The sequence below is a fragment of the Podarcis bocagei genome (assembly GCF_964188305.1).
Source record: "Podarcis bocagei genome assembly, chromosome: 2".
Classification (NCBI taxonomy): domain Eukaryota; kingdom Metazoa; phylum Chordata; class Lepidosauria; order Squamata; family Lacertidae; genus Podarcis; species Podarcis bocagei.
In genome coordinates this window covers 102,177,208-102,198,915 of record NC_138126.1, presented here as the reverse complement: position 1 = coordinate 102,198,915, position 21,708 = coordinate 102,177,208, and the positions used below count along the sequence as shown (strand labels likewise).

Genomic DNA, 21,708 nt, shown 5'->3' with positions numbered 1-21,708 from the left:
AACTGATAAGGTTCTTTATTGAGTCATCTGCAGTTTGACAGATGGTTCTTCCCAGGCTGAGATGGGAAATGGTGACAACAGGTTATTTACTGGGACAGAGTGACTTTTGCAACCATTGTTAAAGTTGCAAACAACAAAGCATGGGATGGAGCAATGAAGAAATTTTGGAACAACAATGGGATATCAGCTCTGCCCAAGGCATGATGGATAACATCAACAACCACGGGAAAGAAAGACATAACATCGTACAAGGGCAGGAAGAAACTCCATGGACAGAACAATTGCCACACACAGGAAGAACAAGAATATAGTTTGAGTTCCTCACTTGTAGTTTTATAAATAATTTAATGTGTCAACATGAATAGAAGTTATTAATACTGCAGTTGTTATATAAGAGATTATTATTATGACTGGAATGTAATTGAAATTAATAAGATTTTGGAATGCAGAAATAAAGAAAATAATCAAACCATAAAATCTAGCATGTGGGAGGCCACTTCATCTAAATTATATAATTTGGTATTTGGTATTATTAATAACTGAATTATAAATCGGTATTGTTATAATGAGGCTATTATTGGACTGTAATTGAAAACTAATAAAAAAATTATTACAATGTCCAGGTGTTATGCTCAACTTAAATTTCCCTTAACATAAACACTGTTGGGACTGGCACTGAGTGATCAGGAAAGGGATCTTGATGTTCAGTGGGTAGAGCATGAGACTCAAGCCCCACGTTGGGTGAATGTTTCCTGCATTGCTGGGGTGGACTAAATTATCCTCGTTGTCCCATGCAGCTCTACAAGTCTGCAATTCTGTGGTGGACAACTCAATGAAAATGTTGAGAAAATATGCTGCAGCTGTGAAAAAAAAATGATTTCCATTCTAGGAATTGTTAGGGAAGAGATCAAACCTGAAATTGATCATAATTCTGTACAAATCTAGAGGAATTCTGTACCTGTTGGCCACTGACCACACTTCAAACACAATATTGTAGAGCTGAAAAAGGTACAAAAAAAGCTAGGAGACATGAGAGATGTATATAAATTATGGGTGGTGTGGTGCCACTGATATGATATGGGTCTTGAAGAATGCTGAACAGGCAAAGTAAAAGGAGACGAGTACCACAACGTCAGGGGGTGGGAAGTACTTGCTGCCAAGTAGCACTGCAAAACATTTCCCTCCCGGTCTGAATCATGTAATATGGAGATAGCATGCTACAATTTTGCAACCCACTTTCCCTATGGTGCAAGTGGGACAGAGCACACACTGGCCCCGGCTTGGCTTTACCCTTGAAATGATGAGTGGGAAGGTGCGTTGTGACTGGAAACCAATGTAGAATAACTTGCACATTTCCTCCTCTGCAAAACTGGAATCAATCTGCATAAATGCCATCCTGGCCTCTCCCTGCTACGCAACTTGTGTAAGTACTGGAAAAACTCGTTGTGGCATTCATAGAGAGAACAGCTCTAAATAAAAGCTTTGGTAGAGACCACCAAACCTTGTGGAGCTTTTCTGCTGGGAGCAGCTGGACAAAAGGCAGGTACCTCTTTCAAGGCAACTATACCTGCTTGACCATGTATGCTGCGCTCTCTCTTCTCCTGGCAGCCTGCCTGCCCTCTGGATGGGCGCAGACAGCCCTGGATGACTACGTCAAGCAGGATGACCCTCATTACAACTACACTGTCACAAAGAAGGAAGACAGGCCTGGCATCACCCTCTACACCCTCAACATGACCTCCCTGAAGTGGCTGAATGGTGAGCGGCATTTTTGAAATATAGAGGAAGGCATTTCCTCAGTGCCCTTTTCCTTTGAGGAGGAAGAGAGTGAGAGAGCAGGGAGCCTAACCTGGAGAAGTGGCTGCTGGGTGGGTGTAAGGAAACATGAAGAGCAGTAGGTACTTGTCAGGTCTCCTGTGGCTGACTATGAAAGGGAGAAAGGCCACTGCCACTTCCCAACCTGAAACAATCCCAAAGCCGAAAGCAAGAAATGCAAAGTACCATATTTTTTCCGTGTACAAGATGATGTCCTCCTAAAATTGGGGGTTATATAGTGGTGAAAAAATTGGGGGTTGTCTTATACAGGGATTTATATGGTAGATCCCCAGATATCAATTCTGCATTTGAAATTCCAATAATGTCTAGAAAAATCCGGATATATGGCAGCCCTACCCCAATAAATACATTTTTTTTGTAAACAATGGTTGATTGGATAATTGCACTGTAACATTTGGATGTGTGCAAATTTCAAAGGATGCCTGTGTTTTGGTTCCCTTAATGTTTCAGAGGAAAAGAATTTGAAAGATTTGCCTTTAAATGCCACCAGAATTAAATTTCTCCCCCACCCCTGGTGCTGACAGAAGTTAGCAGCACCTGGAATGGGAAGATGTTGGCTTAATTCAGGGTTGGGGAACCTGTGGCCCAGCAGATGTTGCTGAATTCTCATCAACCCTGACCGCTGGCTGGCTTCGGCTTGTGGGAGCTGGAGTTCAACAGCATCTGGAGAGCTACAAGTTCTCCATCACTTCCCTAAGTGATTTGATCTGTGTCAAGGAGAGTGCAGTGCCCTTCCTTTCACTTCCTAAATGCCAACTCTTTCTTACCCTTAAGGGACGCGGGTGGTGCTGTGGGTTAAACCACAGAGCTTAGGACTTGCCGATCAGAAGTTCAGCAGTTTGAATCCCCGCGATGGGGTGAGTTTCCATTGCTGGGTCCCAGCTCCTGCCAACCTAGCAGTTCAAAAGCACATCAGAGTGCAAGTAGATAAATAGGTACCACTCCAGCGGGAAGGTAAACGGCGTTTCCGTGCACTGCTCTGGTTTGCCAGAAGAGGCTTAGTCATGCTGGCCACATGACCTGTACGCCAGCTCCCTCGGCCAATAAAGCGAGATGAGCACCGCAACCCCAGAATCGGCCACGACTGGACCTAATGGTCAGGGGTCCCTTTATCTTTACCTTCTTACCCTCAGGTAGGTAGCTGTGTTGGTCTGACACAGAAGAAATATATATATATATATATATATATATATATATATATATATATATATGCTTTCGTAGATTTTCACGGGTACAGGAATGTAGGTTTTGGTGTCTTCGGGTGTCTTCCCGTGTAAGAGTTGGGGTGTCTAGGCGACGTTTCGACGAGGTCTCACTCGTCATCTTCAGGCTGGTGCTTTCGGCTTCTTGTTACTAGAACAGAGCAGGATCTCAGTGTTTGAGTTCCTATAAATACTGTTGAGGGGGTGTGGTGTATAGCCTCCAACGTTCTGGGCAGAGAGGGAGTTCCCAGGTTAGTGTGCCTTTTCTTCTTTTGTTCCTTAATTACTTGAGGGATATCTTGAGTGATTTCTTGAGTGATATTCTGAGTACCACTTAGGAGGGTCATTAGGTGTGGATTAGTTGCTAAAGCTTTCGTGTCTTGACCTCTTGAGCTTGTGAAGAGTTTTTCTGAGAAGATGGCTGTACTGCACTTAGTTGTGCTCTGGCTTGGCTTCGTGTATAGGGGCGAGCTGTGGTTTTGTGCCCTGTGCCAGCCAGATCTGTGTAGGGATTGCAGGGGGGTGCAGCATCCGGAGGTGCCACTATGGTTTGGCTACTGGATGGTGTCTGTACTTTATCTGTGGAGAGGGTCTGGGTTTGGGTCTGGTGTGGTTGATTGGAGATGGCGTTCTGTGTGTCTCTGGTTCTGGTGTCGGTTTTTGTGGGGAGGGCTAATTTCCAGATGTCTGGCAGGCGGGACGTGTCGTCACGCTTGTTCATGTTGTGAGGGTGTTTCTCTATCTCGATGGCTTCCATGATTATTCTCTTGTGGTGATGTTCCATGTTAAAGAGCAATTTGGAATCTGCAAAATTAATTTCGTGTCCTGTTTCTTTCATGTGTTGGTAAAGAGAGGAAGTTTTTTTTGAGAATATCACTCAAGAAATCACTCAAGATATCCCTCAAGTAATTAAGGAACAAAAGAAGAAAAGGCACACTAACCTGGGAACTCCCTCTCTGCCCAGAACGTTGGAGGCTATACACCACACCCCCTCAACAGTATTTATAGGAACTCAAACACTGAGATCCTGCTCTGTTCTAGTAACAAGAAGCCGAAAGCACCAGCCTGAAGATGACGAGTGAGACCTCGTCGAAACGTCGCCTAGACACCCCAACTCTTACACGGGAAGACACCCGAAGACACCAAAACCTGCATTCCTGTACCCGTGAAAATCTACGAAAGCAAATATATATATATATATATATATATATATATATATATATATATATATAATTGCCCTGCAGTGCCTTAGAGACCAACTAAGTTGGTTCTTGGTATAAGCTTTCGTGTCTTTCTACTTTGTTACTTTTCTACTACTAGATAAATATTCATTGTGACTCCTGGGGGGGGGGAATGTATTTCGAAGTGAGAATGGAAGACAAATGCCCTGATGAATAAATTCTGTATATCTCTTTTCAGAGTCTGAAGTGGATAGGCCAATTTGGTGGCATGAGCTGTTCATTGCTGTGTCAAAGGAACAAAAACTGAAGGACTCATGTTTGCTGATCATTGGGAATGGAAGAAATGATGCATCTAATACTATAATAGATTTTAGGGTTGGTGATATCATCAATCTAGCAAAATCCACTGGGTCGTAAGTAATTGGTGGGATCTCTGAGCAATGAATATGGCACCAGCTCTGCTCTGTTAAAACTGCTAAGGGGATTAGCAGCCCTGCAAAGAACTGTGAGGTAGACATACTTGATGGAGTGAGGCCCTGCAGAAAATGCTTTTCCTGTTGGGGAATGAGGGTTGGAATTAGGGTTGCACATCATATTTGGACAATCCTCGAGCTGAAGTGGAATACCTGGAAGGATTTGGGGCTTGTCTGAAGCAGTGGCGTAGCGTGGGTTGTCAGCACCCGGGGCAAGGCAAGTAATTTGCGCCCCCTAACCCGTGGATTTGCGCCCCCTAACCCTAACCCCCAGATGTTGCGTCCGGTGCGGCCGGCCCCCCCTGCACCCCCCACGCTACGCCACTGGTCTGAAGTAAGGCAAGATTTGTATGAGGCAGCTCAAATAATTACGGGCTGCTAAGTTTTTTTATGAAAGATTTATTACTGACTGGATATCAAAAGAGACACACAGCCAGGAAGTCTCACCTAAACAATTTCATTCTAAACCACTGCCCTGGCAATCCAGACATAAAACAACAAGCATGTAGTGAAAGGTAAATTAAATGTCTAGCCGTGTGGTCCCATCTAAGAGTGGGGGTGGGGGCAGGAAGATCTGCTTTGCCAGAGGGTTCCCTGTGAAATAGCACCAACCTTATCCTGACCATTGGATGAACAGTCTTCAATCCTGCTGACTTCAGGGGTCTGCTTCAGCAGTGCATTCCCTATAGGGGAAATGGCCTCACAAGCCAACTTGGACCCCCTGGCAGGCCAAGACTTGTTCCAAAATATTCTCCCCAAGCCTTTATCTAAGCTTACCATATAAGGAATAACATCAGCATGGGGATTGGGTGGAGGGGGGAGTTCATGTGTTTCAGAAAAGTTGCACAGGCAGTAAAACTTTGCTTACTTATATAGTGGTGAAAGTTCCTAAATTATTGGTATAGGAACCCAAGGGTGGCTGCTGAGAACCATGTATTCTTAGCTGGGGCAACCAGCACAAACCTCTTCACACACTGAGCTCAGGAAGACTGCAGGAGAACAAAGCTTGATTTCTGAGTTCCTTCCAAGGTGAGGGGAAGTTGGCATAGCTAAGCCTGGAAGGACAGCTTGCTCTATGGTTTTAACCCCTTCATGCATTAATTAGACTTGAGCATGTTGATTATATGAGACTGCTTATCTCACATATACCAGAGGTGTTGTATGTTTGCAACCTATTGGAGGAGAAAATCCTAAGTTCTAACTAATAAAGCAGCCAGAAACAAAAATGGCCTGATGACAATCTAATGCAACTCACTGTATTCAAGACAGTTTCTCTATGCTCCAGAGTCACATCTTAGTTCATCTTCCTTCCAGCCTCCCAATAAATATGTATAAAATGTTATATTGCTTGAATTCTCTCTTCGTCTTGATTTTATGATTGATCTTATTATTGCTCCAAAGTTGCCCAGAGCTGTTGACTGTGGTCTCTTTGGCATCATTGCCTGTAGATTGCAGAGGACATTTACTGCTGATGGCTAATACTTGTTTTGTCTCTGAAGCTGTGCAGCGCTTTTGGGGCAGATTCCCAACTACCCAATCACCTACAAGGTAAGTCTTCTAGGATCTTTGCCATGCTGGGAACTCCCCACACTCACTTTCACACTCATGTAGGAGTTAGGAATCAATTGGGTGAGTGGAACTGGGGAAACAGGAGGGGGGGGGAGTTCTTGGCTGTCATATTTTCCCACTGGAAACCTCCACTACAGATTCTCTTCCCCCAATTTCACTCTAATGAGGGAAGTGTTTACTTTCTCAGAGCAAAATCCAGCAGAAATCTGCACTGTGTCCAATAACCTTTCTTCATAAGCAAATCACATTACATAATCTGTGAAGAATTAACCATCTCTTTCATAGGAGTGGTTCAAAATACTAGAATTAAAATGTGGGAGCCAGGTCATGTGGTGCTCACCTCCTCAGAGAAGGTGAAGGTGAGAGCAGCAAGACCCTGCTCTCCAGATGCTTACTGGAGCCATGGACTCCTACTGCATTCCCAGTGGGTTGTACATGGGGCAACTGTCCTTATCACTCCTTATCACTCGGAGCTGAAGAATCCTGGCCCGTGGATGTCAGAGCCTGATTGGATGAGGAAGTGAGCTGGGAGCCACCTGCCCAAGAGCCTCCCAGGAAGGGCTTGGACTGGCTGGATGAAGAAGAGTGGTGGGAACCTGCCTCCCAAGAGCCTCCCAGGGAGGACTCCGCAGATGGACGGGAAGTCAATGGAATAGAATTATTCATTGATGTAATGGATCTATTTTCCCCTTTCTCTTTTCTTATCCTTCAGTTCTGTATTTTGTAGCTTTATAAATTCATAAATAAAAACTAAAAAACAGGCAAAACAAACCTCATCCATCTATTTTTCTTCTAGAAAATCCCTATGAAAAGATGTAAGAGGAGCTCTGAAAATGCTGCAGTTGCTTGTTCGTGGTGGAAGTTCATGAACGACGAGAGTGAGCCTCCACACGTGCTGATTCAGTTTCCAATGGTCAAGGTGACTCTGGCTTTCTGTATTGGCTGGCAAGCACATGCTGCCATCATTCTGGGAAATGCTTTTTTTAATTGTTTCCAGAATCCCCTGAATGCTGGCAGAGCTGCTGTAACATTTGCAAAGCACATATGCCTCATTTTTTTAAAAAATTTTAATCTGCTTGCAAATCACAGAACCTAGAAGGAGGCAAGGTGAGGTGGCGGCCTCAGGCGACAGATCTGGATTCAAAGAGTACATGACTTGTTGCCTCCTCCTATGTGGCTGCAGCTTCTCCTCTGCAGGTGCACCCTGCCTCCTCTGCTACAGATGCACTGCTGCCACCACATTCATGCCCTATATAAACCGCCCCAGACTCTGCGTTCATCATCTGAGGCCATTCTTTATGTGTCCCCTCCATGTGAACGAGAACGGGTCTTTAGTGTAGTGGCTCCCTGTTTGTGGAATTCGCTCCTCAGTTAGACTACCCTGGGGCTTTCACTACATATATTTAGGTGCCAGGCAAAAGCTTTCCTCTATAACCAGGCCTTTGACCTTTAACTATTTGGGACTTTTTAGAAGTCAGTGGGATGTTCTTAATTTATTTCTCTTTCCTCTTGCCTTTAAGGTAACTATGTGGGGTTTATTGTCTGTTGGTTGGTTTGTAAGTTGATCAGGGTTGTCCTGGGCAAGATAAAGCAACTAACCAATTTAGTACATAATAATAATAAACATTAAAGGCATGAAGTCCTGACACCTTTTAAGGGCACTTTAACAATGTCATACTAATAGAGGGATAGGGACATTGGTGGCGCTGTGGGTTAAACCACAGAGCCTAGGGCTTGCCGATCAGAAGGTTGGCAGTTCAAATCCCCGCGACGGAGTGAGCTCCTTTTGCTTGGTCCCTGCTCCTGCCAACCTAGCAGTTCGAAAGCATGAAGTGCAAGTAGATAAATAGGTACCGCTCCAGCGGGAAGGTAAACAGCGTTTCCGTGAGCTGCTCTGGTTCGCAAAAAGTGGCTTAGTCATGCTGGCCACATGACCCGGAAGCTGTACGCCGGCTCCCTCGGCCAATAAAGCGAGATGAGCGCCGCAACCCCAGAGTCGGTCACGACTGGACCTAACGGTCAGGGGTCCCTTTACCTTTATTAGAGGGATATAATTGAACCCAATCCAAGCATCTTCTTTTAACTCCAGAGACTATAATCCTCTTCTCTTGTGTGCAGGCAGCTGTGCGTGGCATGGACACTGTAACAGATTTAATACTGAAAGAATCCGGTGGAAAGGTGAAAATCAAAAAGTTCACATTGACTGGTGTTTCCAAGGTAGGTTGGCTTTCCTGTACCCCAATATTAACCCTATGCATGCTCATCCCCATTTCATCTGTACTGTATATGCCATGTTCAGTCTCTCAAGTAGGAACTGCATACCTCTCCATCTTTATGTTTTGTCACTTTATTGCAGCGCGGCTGGACCACCTGGGTCACAGCAGCTTTGAAGAAGAGAGTTGTGTCATTTCTTCCAATTGTCTATGATCAGTTGAATTTCATTCAGGTGAGTATCCGCTTTCTTTACAGCAATCAAAGAGAAGGCTGTTCATAGGATGGTGCACTAGCTGTGTATATGGCTGTGTATGAGTCTGTTTCAGAGGTGCCAGCTTGCACCAAAGGTTGAGGGGGCCCGATATTGTGCGTGTGTGTGATGTTGCACATGCAACACACACTTGTGATGTCATGTGCACAATGTAATGCAATGGCTTGGCTTTCAGTGGCTGATGGATCCTCTTAACATTGAGGAGGCCCAAAACAGCTCTGCCCCCTGAGCTGGCACTCCTGGTCTTCGTCACAGTTCATTCATAGTACAGTACTCAGGATAAATAAGAATACATTGACCATTTGCAGGAAGGCTACAAGTGTGAGAGCCAGTGAAACTTCTGAGGAAGGGCACTCCACAGCCTCAGCACCACTGCTGCAAAGACCTTGTCCTGTGTCCTAATCAGCCATGCTTTTGAAGGCAAGGGACAGTGAGGAATCCCTCTAATGATTGTAAGGGGGCAGACTCATGGGGGAGCAGAGTCTTTCAAATATCCTGACCCCAAATGTTGGTTCATTAACTCAGCTGTTGGGTTATGGGGCTGGGGAGGGACAAAGCTTTGCAAGCATATTTCTCTTCCCCAAATCCTGGCAATTATGCAAGGTGAACAGGATGATTTCATGGAGTAATAGAAATTGTATTTTGAATGTTTCACTTATTGTTTAGAACTACTTTTTTATACTGTAGTTATGCATTTTTTTCATGCTGTAAGCCACCTTGAGCATGGTTTGAACTGTGGAAAATTAGCATACAAATAAAATAATGCATGTATGTACGTATGTAATCCAAAAATATTAAGGTTAAGCAAAAAATATGGCAGACACACAGTGTAGACAGAAGTGAGCAGGATGAACAATAGGTGATTAGGTACAAATTTGTACTTTAAAATAGCATACGTACAGTAAAGCTTCTGAATAAGACATATATTCTGGCCCACCAAGGGAATGGCAGGAAGTATTTGTCAACACAACACAAGTAAATAACCAAAAAAGCCATTATACAAAGGCACTGACAGTATGAAGGGGATAACTTATTGCCATGTCTTGTTTTTTGTTTAGCAGCTTAGCCAAAAGTGTACATAGGGGTCGGCGAAACTGACCCCCGCCAGGGCGCAGGCAACCTTACCTGCTTTTCATATTTATGTGGTGCGGGGGCCACCAATACAGCTCCTAGCCAAGGGTGCAAATGACCCTATATACGCCTCTGAGCTTAGCCCTGCTAAAGATTTGAATAAATCTTACCGTTGTAGCATTTGACGGTCCTCCATCCTGCAGAACTTCGGGCTCTTAATATATGACAGTGCCATATATTACCCTCTAACATTCCTCAGAAAATAGGGACAGTCTACTGATGTAGAATAGAATGTTCTTATTTGATGTGCACATAGAATTCACTTCTGTCTACTTTGGTACAGAACTGGCATCATCAATACCGAGCATACTGTGGCTGGTCATGTACACGGAATGATTACTATCACCTGAATATAACTCGGCAGTTGGACACTACACGGTTCCAGAAATTAAATTCACACATTGATCCATTTGGTGAGCAGTTCTTACCATCTCATATTTCTCTGGTGAATGAGATGGTAGCAGAAGAAAGGGTTGAATAAGTGGGAAAGGGCAGCCCTGGGGAATTTTGGTGGCACTATAATGCATGTAAGAAACATTGAAGAACATGACGTCCATTTAATTAAAGGGCCACTTGGTGCTTCTGTGGAGTGAGGATTAGGGGGTTGTTGAATCGTGATTGCTGTTTCTTGTACAAATAAGAGAAAGCAATGAAATACTTGGGGAGGAAGAACACTGAAAAGTATGTTGTCATGTAGAGGGATGAGGAATGAATCAATTAAACCAAGTCCTCTCCCCTTTTCTACTTCCCTTTTTGAAAACTCTGAAACTAGGCCCTTCCGCATCTGAGGCCATGGCAGCAAGCTGTGGAATCCTGGCTTAAGACCAGTGCTTTGGGGGGTGGGGGGAACGCAGGGGTATGCATACCCCTAAACATTTTGTGAATCTAAGTTTGGCCTCTTTGAGGGACAGTATTTCAATGTGAGTAGGAAAATGAGAGTACCTGTCCTCTGTCTTGTGCAGAAAAAATGTTCCCAGCCCTAGTTATTGCAGCAGAAGCGGGATGATAAATTATCCTAATAAATATATTTAAAGGTTCCAGTTCGAGAGGTGCAAATCAGGATTTGCATAGACTGAATTCCTCAAGCATCCAGAGGCACCTCATATCGCTTTCTTGATGACCTGGAGAACCTACTACCAAACTTTTTTTAATGCAAAGGAATGCTCACTTTTCAACATTGCATCACCATCATTTGCTACCTAGGCTTTGTTTTTTGGTCTTAGTTTGCCACAATAAGGTTGTTTTACATATTTTTCAATTATATTTTTGTTTCCAACCTGCTCAATGAATGTCTCTTGTTTTCCATTGCTCTTATCCAATCTTACCATCCTTTGATGATGAAATTAAGTGGTAGCAACTTGAGAACTGCATGTGTTTCCCATTACAAAATCATTTAATTTTTCCATCCTCAGCATATAATGAGCGATACCAAAATAAGACCTGGTGCTCAATTGGTGCAACAGGAGATGAAGTCAACCTACCTGATGACACTTACTATTTCTTTGATCAGCTAGCTGGCAATAAATACATCCGGTGAGTTTCCTTATTTATGAGACAAGAATGGCTGCTTACCGTCTCTCCTCGGTGAGTGGTGGTTGCGGCCCAATGCGGTGCCTCCCTCGATGACCGGACACAATGCACCATCTTGTCCACCTCGGCTATTGCACAGACTCATGGGGTTCCTGCCAAACCCCTATTCAATTTGACCCAATCAGTGGGGGCCTGGGAGGCATGGCTTAGGCAGGCGCACCTGGATGAGGCAGGTTTCACTCAGGTGCGCCTGCCAAAAAGATAGCCTGGCTGACCCTGCGCTCCTTTCACACCTACCCATTCCCTCCCTTTATAGTTGCTTGCTGCATTAACCATTTCTTTTCCAGCTAGGAGGGCTTTGCTGTGGTCTGTGGATGGTCACCATTTTCGGGCCTGGAAGGAATTTTCCCTGCACTGCAGGTTTCACCTTCCCCATAGCACTAGTCATAATTTGCCAGTTTAGGCCTTGGGTGGAATCCTATAGTCTTTCATCCAATCGGGGTGTGGTGAAGCGGTGACTGCTCCCTGCAGTGGCAATAGCAGAGTACCCTGTTAGAGGGGTCTGGAGGGAAGTTTCTGTCCAAAGTGCCAGTTGCATAGGACTAGTGGCTTCCCTCAGCGTTTGGCGCCATCTGTGTAAACCTGTGTTTTGTGTTGGACCCACCCCTGAATTGACCCTGTCATGCCTCAGCCCCCCCCAGGGGGGCGGCACTGAGAGGGATACATGTCCAGTGCCTATGGCAAGGCTTCCTATATCTGAAATCAATAAAGTTGTGGCCATTTTCATCCCAGACGATTTTCTTGCCCATTCATTTACCCCCATTTTGCAGTCAGGTGTGTCTGGTGGGGGACTCTGGGCTGGACACACAATCATCCCTCTGGTTAAAGGAAGCAACCAGATGGCTTGAGCCTCAGATGAGAGACAATACTGTAATATGAGCTAAGAACTCACAGTAGATCCTTCAGCTGTGTGAGGCCACCTGTGTAATCTGAACAATAATACCAGTGAACAAAGCTGCTGATCTTTGCCGCACAATTCACATAGGCTTTGTATGATGATACAGTGTTTTTTCCTTGTATATTTCTCTATATGTGTGCATTCTTTCGGAGGAGCAAAAACTCTAGAAAGTCAAATTTCTGTGATTCGAAGAAACATGTCATTCCTCTATCTTAGTCTATTGCAAGGAAGCTATTTTTTTTGCAAAAACCTCTCTGTTGCACTGCAGATTCCTCCTGAACACTAATCACGCTGCAACATTACTCCCATGGAGTAAACCATCTGTCCTAGAGACGTGCAGAGCCTTTTATCTCAGCACCATGCATAATTTGAGCATGCCTCAAATTTCTTGGAAAAGGGTGGAGGTGAGGAAAACTGATTTTGCTTTGCATGCTGAATGACAGAAATAATTCAGTCAATGAAGCTTGTTTTCTAATTTACTCCAAGCCATGGTTGTATGTTGTCCCTAATGGATGTGGGTCGAATTCAAGATTCCTAAGAAATTATCAGAAATGTTGAAGGCAGGAAAGTTGTTATGATGATATACAAACCGGCCTTGGTTAATGTTATCGTTTACCAGTAAATGATGGAAACAATAGCTGGGATAGCTCAGTTGGTAGAGCATGAGACTCTTAATCTCAGGGTTTTGGATTCAATCCCTGCAGTGGGCAAAGGTTATCTGCATTGCAGTGGGTTGGACTGGATGACCCTCATGGTCCCTTAAAATCTACAATTCTATGATTATAGAATTTTCTGAGGGCACGCTTGGCTAGCCTTGAGTGTACTGATAAACATCAGAATATTGCCGCATTTCTTCTTGGCCTCCTAAGATCTAGGGTGTTCTTTTATTTACAGAATATATGTGTCAGTTCCTCTTTCAGTTACAGAGAAAGTGTCCTGAAGTGATACAGAACAGGCTCAGAAAGTTGGTTGTGTACTCAGATTCCCAGAGCAAATGACTGCTAGACCAGTTTGCTTCAGTAGTATCAATATATTATTTACTGTGGTTTTCATCTTCCTTCAGGAAGGCTGAGGGGTGTGTGTGTAGATCTTCCAATATTTATCCTTACAACACAGCCTGGATGATGGCCAAAGAGAGAACTGTGATGGGATCTCTTTTTGTTTTTTAATATTGGAAATGGTGTGAAGGGAAAATGTTGGTCTGACATCCACTAGCACCAATGAATTTTTATAAATTGCCCCCTTCCAGGCTACATCTATCTTCAAAAAATAATATGAGAAATCTTATCACAGATCTCTCCACAAGAAAGATGGGGAGAAAGGGGAGACAGAGAGAATGGCTCACGATTACTAGGGGGTCCCTGTTCCCTACTTTAGAGATGGCAGTCCTACATCTGCGTGACTAGAAAATGCTGTTTGCTGGAGTCCTCTATTTGAAGATCTGCCTGGTTCAAGTGCAATTTAAAGATAAAGAAGAACCCCAAGAAAAGTGAGTCGGGGGCCTTGAATCACCAGCTGACACTTAGCACCTGGACAGCAGGCTGAGCTGGTCACTTAATTACAATCTTCCCCACCACCATATTATGTTGTTGTTGTTTAGTCGTTTAGTCGTGTCCGACTCTTCGTGACCCCATGGACCAGAGCACGCCAGGCACTCCTGTCTTCCACTGCCTCCCCCACCATATTATATTTCTTTTTAAAATATAGTAAATTTTTTTAAAGGCCAGGTGAGAATAGTACAGATAAGCATTGGTGCTTTAGTGTGATGTGTCCAATTATGTTTTTTCTTAGTTTGCAAGGAGTAAACACTTCACATGTAGCTGCAGCTATTCCTGACCCTGATGAGTATACCTGCATATACACACGTGTCTCATTCTGACATTACATTTTTAGTTGTATGCTAAAAAGAAAAAATCACCGTATACCTTAAAATGTCATGTGAATATGCCATTAGCATGAAAACATAAGCAAAAATTCAAGGTTCTCAATGGGTTGACCTTACATAGGGTGTTGCATGACACAGCCAGTTAAAGCAGTGGCTGCTGGAGAGGGTAATGGGAATGGCTCGTAGCTGGAGGGAGATTTGATTTTTCTATCCTATTCTCTCTCTTTCTAGACAAATGCCACAGGTATTATCTATCTCTACACCGATCGGGAGCCTTCAGAAACTAAATGTTTTTTTGCTTGCACATGGCTCACCAAAAGGTAACATTCTTTCCAAAATATTTTATTTAATTCATTAACACATAGAACAATATTCAAAGTCAATATACACAAAAAACCTGAAGTTTTTTCTTTCTTAAAGCTTACCAATTTTCTATCAGTGAGCATCTCAGCAAACTATTGGTACTAGGTCCCAACTGTGCTGTACATTTAAAACAGTATCAGTGAATTTAGAAATAATATATTGGTGGTAGTTTTCTCCACAAATCAATTTATTCTGTGCTCATGCTAAATCTCTTCTTTCCCTTCTCATTCTCAGGCGTGACTTCAGAGTATTAAGGTGTTCCTTCCCTTTTTTGAGTCTTATGTTTTGGAAACCTTGCAAGGTTGATAAAGTGGTAAGAAGATTAGAATTTCCTTTGTTTCTTCACAAAGCTGAGGATGTCAAGCGTCCTAAAGACACAAACACAAAAGCCGTTCTTGGGAAAGAAATGTCTTCCTTTAAAGCTGGACTTCTGTTGCGGATATTGAATTTGTTCAGTATTTGCATATTCATTCAATTAATGTCTCTGAGCTCCTTTAGGAGGAAGGGTAGAACATTAATTGAATGAATCGGTAAGAAATCAATCAAACCAATAAATATAATGGGATTCCTTCACTGTCTGAATTACCCAAAACATTTCCCTGCACCTAGCAGAAGAACATTGTCTTAATGTTGCAGTTGTAAAATCACCCATGCTAGGGAGTAGGGCTCCATAATGTGGTGGGGAGTATGTCTCTACACGCATAGTAGGGGTGAGGAACCTCTTTCTGACCGAAAGCCACATTCTCTTCTGCACAACTTTGTGGAGGCCAGGGTCAGAGGCAAAAGTCAACAGAGCAATCAATGTGAATTCTACCATTGTGCAGTAGCCTAGTTTCTTCACATTCACACATCTTTCTCTATCCTCCATCGAAGCAAGCAAGAAGCATTATCAGAATTCAAGGACACATTCCAGTCAGGGGAAAACATTTCAAGTGGGGAGGAATGCTCAGCTGGTGAGGGGTGTGGTGTTTTTTTTTGGGGGGGTGTCCTGGAGATAATCCCAAGGGCTAGCTAGAAAGAGCTGATTTATCTAATGCAGGAGTGAGAACCTGCTCTATGTAACAAAGCAGGCTGGGGTCACATCCATTGGAAATACATAGTATTAAGTTGTGGGTGGACATAGCAGTCGACACAGAGATTTCTTCAAGTGGTTCTTTATAGTAAGCTGGAACTGAACTAAACAGCTCAGCCAGCCTGCTTTTACAGGCAGCCGGCTGTCAACATTGTAACAACAACAGCCCAGGGTTTTCTGCCTAAATTAACTGACGTGGACCTGAGTGACATCTATATACACAATACCCCTGGTGGCCAGGGTGAGAACTTCAATACATAACACATAGGGGGGTTTAAGGTCACCTGGAAAGAAGGGCTATGTTATCTGTGGCCATCCTCCACCTCTGTTCCCTCTTCCCTATCCTTGGAAGACACAAACCAGGAACCTCAGCTCATTCTTCTTCAAATTCACACTAATGAACATTCTATAATTTCTTAATATGACACGTTCGCTTCTCAGCTCCTTCTTCTGTCTTATCTCTTTGCAGGGAACAGGTGTTTATAAAGCAGAATTGTCAAAGCCATTATTGGGATGGAAGGGTTTCTTTATTGAGGTAAATATAATCTCTAGTTAAGTATTTGACTCATTCTTGCACAGTTTTTTCCTTAGCTTAATAGCAGTGTAAAGGTAAAGGTAAAGGCACCCCTGACCATTAGGTCCAGTCGTGGCCAACTCTGGAGTTGCAGCGCTCATCTCGCTTTATTGGCCAAGGGAGCCAGCGTACAGCTTCCAGGTCATGTGGCCAGCATGACTAAGCCGCTTCTGGCAAACCAGAGCAGTGCACAGAAATGCCATTTACCTTCCCGCCAGAGCAGTACCTATTTATCTACTTGCACTTGGACGTGCTTTCGAACTGCTAGGTTGGCAGGAGCAGGGACAGAGCAACGGGAGCTCACCCCGTCGCAGGGATTCAAACCGCCGACCTTCTGATCGGCAAGTCCTAGGCTCTGTGGTTTAACCCACAGCGCCACCCGCGTCCCAATAGCAGTGTAGGGGGAGGCAATTTCCATTGGAATAGTGGAAGCGGGAGGGGAGGTTTAAAACGTTCCTTTTCCTTCAACCTCCCCCTGCTGCTCAGCTGACTGGGAAACAAGTGAGAATGGTGAAAAGTGAATTGGAAGCAGAAACAAATAATCTTTATCTGGACTCTCTTGTTCTCTTCCTGCTGCTCTGCTGATCAGCGGGAGGGTTTTTTGTGCGCCATATAAGATTAGACAGCCGATAGAACAGTTGGGAATTACACACAGATTACACACAGAACAAGAGATAGAAAACATGCATGTTTTTGGAGAGTAGACATACAGATGGGAGAATATGCATATTGGCCAGAGAATGTACAACATTCAAGTATGACATGCAAATTCCCCAAAGCCTGTTGGGAAGCATAATGGCTAACAAAGTACAGAATTCAGACACTACAGGCAGGTTTCCCAAGCTTTATTAGAGAATATGCATATTGACCGAGAAATGTGCACAATTTCTTCTTCATAGAAACATGGGCTGCACATTTTCCATGAAGGCTGCTGAATGTGCACAATGTTGGGTTTTACTTACATTAACTGTTTTATGTACATTCCCTTTAATATACATATATTAATTGAAACTAAGTTCTCCAAGACTGTTGTGCAACTGTATAAATAGGCATGAAGTATTCTTCGATTTGACACTGCTTCTAAAATCTGCAGTAAGATGCATTCATCACTTCTTTGATATCTCTGTGCTACAAACTCCTAATCCTGCTCCATTCAGCTCTCTGCAAAGGAACATATTGAGCAGAACTGCCATTTCTTTTCCAGGTAACTTTCAAAGGACCTGAGAACGATAAGCATGTTTTCACCTCAGAGGTTCAAATCATCCCAGACACTTTTCCATGTGCAGACTGCAAGGGAGAAGGATGCTATGGGAAGCTGGTGTGAAACCCTGCAGAGAAAATGTGGCTCTTGTTGCTGAGGGAAGACATAAGAGGCATGAGGGAAGACATAAGAGGCATTTGGAAAACCATGTTGAGAAGCGGGTGGACAGAGAAGAAACCTCATGCAAAGAAAGCAGACAGGTCCCACTTAAACTAAAATGAAATAGGTGCAGGGGTGTCACTCAGGATCAGGAGACCTAACCAAGGAGCAGGTGCTGTGGCAGTGGGAAATGGGGAATGTGTAGGGTGGATGTATGAAGAATATCAGACATGAGAGGAAGGGTCTGGTTATATAGAACAAGTAAATATGACACAGGAAAATGTGCCTTTTTGATTCCCAGTGCCTTGGATCATAATAAAGAATATAGCTGTGTTTTATAAGTCTTCAATGAAACACTTTGCTAGTTTTTGATCATTTTATGCAGACAGTACAATTCCTTATCATACTTTTAAGACAGTTTAACCTCATAATTGGATTAAATATTCTCTAATCTAAGTAATTAATTACAACTGTCATGTAAAGTGATTGAGTTCAAATTCTGCACAAGGCACAGACCAACTGAGTTGCTTCCTTGGCTAGCTATTACCTGTTACCTTTAGGTTCCTCTCTGCAAAATGGGGTGTACAGTAATAATAAAACAAATATGCCATTGTACCACTTGCAGGGGTTTTCATTGCCTAATCCTGTCTTCATATTTTTCTGCATTACCAAATATACCTTGTTTCCAGCATTCATGCAATGGGTGACACGTCCTTGTGTTGTGATGGTATATGTCTATTACAAGGGAGAAATTCATGTAATTGCCCTTGTTCAATATGAGATTCCCAAATGGGTGAAAGTTACATTGGCAAAAGCAAATTTGCTTTTCTTGTGCATAAGTAATTGCTAGCCCAAACAATCAGGATTAAGCATACGAAACGTTTGCCATCCAGGTCACCATCCCACAACATGCGCTCTCCCACTGATTGCCCAAGCAATGGGTTGGACCAGAATTAACACCCTTTCTGTCCCAGACCTCTTTCCCCTTCCTCAGCTGGTTAACTTTTCCTTCCCCTCCAATCCCAGTGTTGACTGACATCTAGATTTTTTCCTAAGGTTAATTGCTGAGGGGGTGGGGGTGGGGGTTTTCATCAGGATTTGGGAAGGAAATGTTTAGGTCTCCTTTCCCTACAGTCACTTCTGTGCTGCTCAGCTGACTGGCTGAGAATTGGGGATAGGAAGACAGACTACAGAAAACAGGTTAATCTTGATCTGGAACCACATCCTTTCTTTCCACATCAGGTTGTGGCCCAGGTAATATTAAACAGCAGACCAGGGGTGCAAATTGCACTAGACTTAGAAACAAGGTTATGTTTTTGGAGGCTATGCATACTGACTAGAGATGTCAGTTGAGATGTACATGCCCAAAGGCCTGTTGGAGATTCCGTATATTGACCAGGAATGTGCATAGTCAGTTTATGTGCACATTCTCCATGATGCCTAGTGATTGTACACATTATTAAACACATTAGATGCTCATCTTACACCCCCCAATATATGCATAATATAATATAGAATAAATCTGTAAAAGAGTTGAATTGTGTCAGGAACTGGCTGGCTGAAGAGGAGTGCTGGGAGCTGCCATCCAAGGAATCCCCCGGGAAGGCAGTGGAGGAGGAAGGCTCAGAGCCAGGATAAGAGTAGTGGGACTCGGAAAACTGGTTGGGTGGAGGGGAAGCAACAGGCTTGAGTGCAAGAGAAGAGCCAAAGTCAGCAAGCCCTTCAAGGGCAGGACAGGGGGCAGAGGGAAACACTTCAGGCCCCAGATCAGAAGGAGAGGAGGAGGAGGGAACAGAAGCTGAAACAGCTTCACAGGAGCTGCCCAGCCCCATTATATTAAGCTCCCCTGCCACTTTGACATCAAGGTCATGAAGGACTTTGCATGTAGCTGAACGAAAAGCTCAGAAAGCACAATGGGCTCCTTCCTGCTGGAGTTTACACCTGCTTGAGAGACATCCGGCAGAGGAGGAGGGTTAGCAAAAAGCAGGAGGGGTCAAGAGCCAATCTTGGCAACTGAGCTTGCATGCTCTCTGCTTGTATGCTATTTTCTTGAATAAAAAGCTGACTTTACTTTGAATCGATGACCCAGCCCTGCCAGATTGGCCCACAAATACTAGATTAAGGTTCCTTTCATATTCTTCAAAGCAGCCTTGTTGATGTTGTGTTGGCTGTAGTCTGATAGAACTTATGTTTTATACATTTGCTGGAAGTAGAATTGCTATGGAAGTAGATCCCTGAAACTCTTTGCTGCCTCTGCTATCCTCATGTGAGGGAAGTGGTGCAGCTGGGACTGGACCTCAGGGCTCAAGTCCAGGATCCCACCACAGCCCGGCCTCCCTTCTAATGAGCACCCAGAGAGTAGCAGATGATGGAGGCAGCAGGAAATAAGGTCCAGCAAAAAAACCTAGGCCAGGATGGGCATGTTGGTTCCCACTAAGGCTGACACTGTTTGTGTTATGGTTGTCATATGGAACCATGTACTGAAACAATATATGGATAGGAAAGCACAGATCTTTCATTTAATAAGGAAGTAGGGTGGACTTTGTGTAACCATGGCCTTAGCTCCTGAAGAAATGTCAAATCCACTAGAATGAGGGACAGGAGCTGGTAGGGTTGCCACCTGTCCCTTAAATGGGATTGTCCCATTTCTCTTTTTTCACATATATTTTCTTGAGTGTTTTCAACATAAAATACAAGAAGAGCCAAGCTAATTTAATAAAGTAAGAATAGGCGAGAGAGAGAGAGAGAGAGAGAGAGAGAGAGAGAGAGAGAAGGAAGAAGAAAGAAAAAGAAAAAGAAACACAATGTCCTCTATTATAATTATATCTTAACCTTTTCCCCACACACAGAAGAGTGAACTCTTCCCTCTCTTCCCCCAGCCTCCCACCCTGGGAGATCCTCTCTACACAGGGCCCTTCATCTTCCATCCATCACCTTCCTGTGTGTATCTTCATTAGTGAATCTGTTGTACTACTTCTATTTTGGCCTGTTCTGTTTGACATTTAGCTTCCCTGTCTGACATTTCTTTTCCCACTTGTATTTTGGCCAACTGAATCTGTTGTGCTACTTGAAGCCTGGCTTGTTCTGCTTGAAGCCTGCCTTTTTCTTTCGCTGCTTCTATTTTTGCCATTTCAAGTTTTATTTTCATCCATTTCACCTCCTGACTAGAACTGCCCTCAAAAGTTGCTCCCTCAGTCTGAGCTTCTCCCTGGCTGTCTCCTCTCACTTGAGGAGTTCTAGATGGGAGTGCCATTTCCTGACAGGAATCTTTCCCTCAGAAAATATAAAACTTTATGGTAGTGCTTTATTTTACTTGTGGGTTTTATTTCATATCACTATGCTACCTCCAATTGCAGCAAACCCCTCTCTTTTAACCACCAAGAGTTTATCTTCTTGTTTTTGTGTGAGGAAAATCTTTGACACCTGGAGACTCAGGGAAGTTGAACAGATAAGGATTTATTTTGCAGAACAAAGTTGGTCAAACCAAAGATGTATCAGGAGATGAAATTCTTTAAGGAAACAGTTAACTTATTTATAATTATATTAAATCTAGTGGATGTTACAGGTTTCTAAACAAGGTAGTAAAGTGCACAGCTTATTTTCACTTCAGTTGCTTATTTTCAGTTACAGATAGGTAGCTGTGTTGGTCTGCCATAGTCAAAATAAAAAAAAATCCTTCCTGTAGCACCTTAAAGACCAACTAAGCTAGTTCTTGGTATAAGCTTTCGTGTGCATGCACACGAAAGCTTATACCAAGAACTAACTTAGTTGGTCTTTAAGGTGCTACAGGAAGGATTTTTTTCCCCAGTTATTACTCTTCAGTTAGATGTTATAGGTTTCTCAACAACATGGTAAATGCTCTGCTTATTGTGAGTTATTTCACTTCAGTCCCTTAACTTTTTATCATGGTATTAAACAAGGTGGTATTTTCTGTCAGTTTCCCAGTCTTCTATAAATCACTCTCCTGAGGTACTTCTAAAAGTGTAACAGATCCAGGGGGTCACCACACCCTTCCTAAGTGGTTTTGGATTCTTCTTTTTCAGGATGATCACTCCCCTCCTGACTGAAGTGCGACCCAAGTAGAGTGTT

The 21,708-nt window shown here is 43.5% G+C and overlaps 1 protein-coding gene across 2 annotated transcripts; it reads left to right on the top strand.

Moving 5' to 3' along the window:
• The first annotated feature begins 1,531 nt into the window (after positions 1–1,531).
• On the top strand, positions 1,532–18,234 carry LOC308582049 (autocrine proliferation repressor protein A-like). Of its 2 annotated transcripts, XM_081184867.1 has the most exons (13): positions 1,532–1,758; positions 4,458–4,632; positions 6,192–6,240; positions 7,058–7,180; positions 8,380–8,478; positions 8,618–8,707; positions 10,161–10,290; positions 11,290–11,410; positions 12,634–12,769; positions 14,482–14,570; positions 14,848–14,926; positions 16,155–16,220; positions 17,464–18,234. In XM_081184867.1, the coding sequence occupies exons 1-13, from the start codon at positions 1,578–1,580 to the stop codon at positions 17,581–17,583; spliced, it is 1,458 nt and encodes a 485-aa protein (XP_081040993.1). In that variant the 5' UTR covers positions 1,532–1,577; the 3' UTR covers positions 17,584–18,234. The 2 variants fall into 2 exon arrangements, with proteins under 2 accessions (XP_081040993.1, XP_081040992.1); XM_081184866.1 differs by lacking the exons at positions 16,155–16,220; positions 17,464–18,234 and having other exon boundaries at positions 14,848–16,146.
• Positions 18,235–21,708: the final 3,474 nt, after the last annotated feature.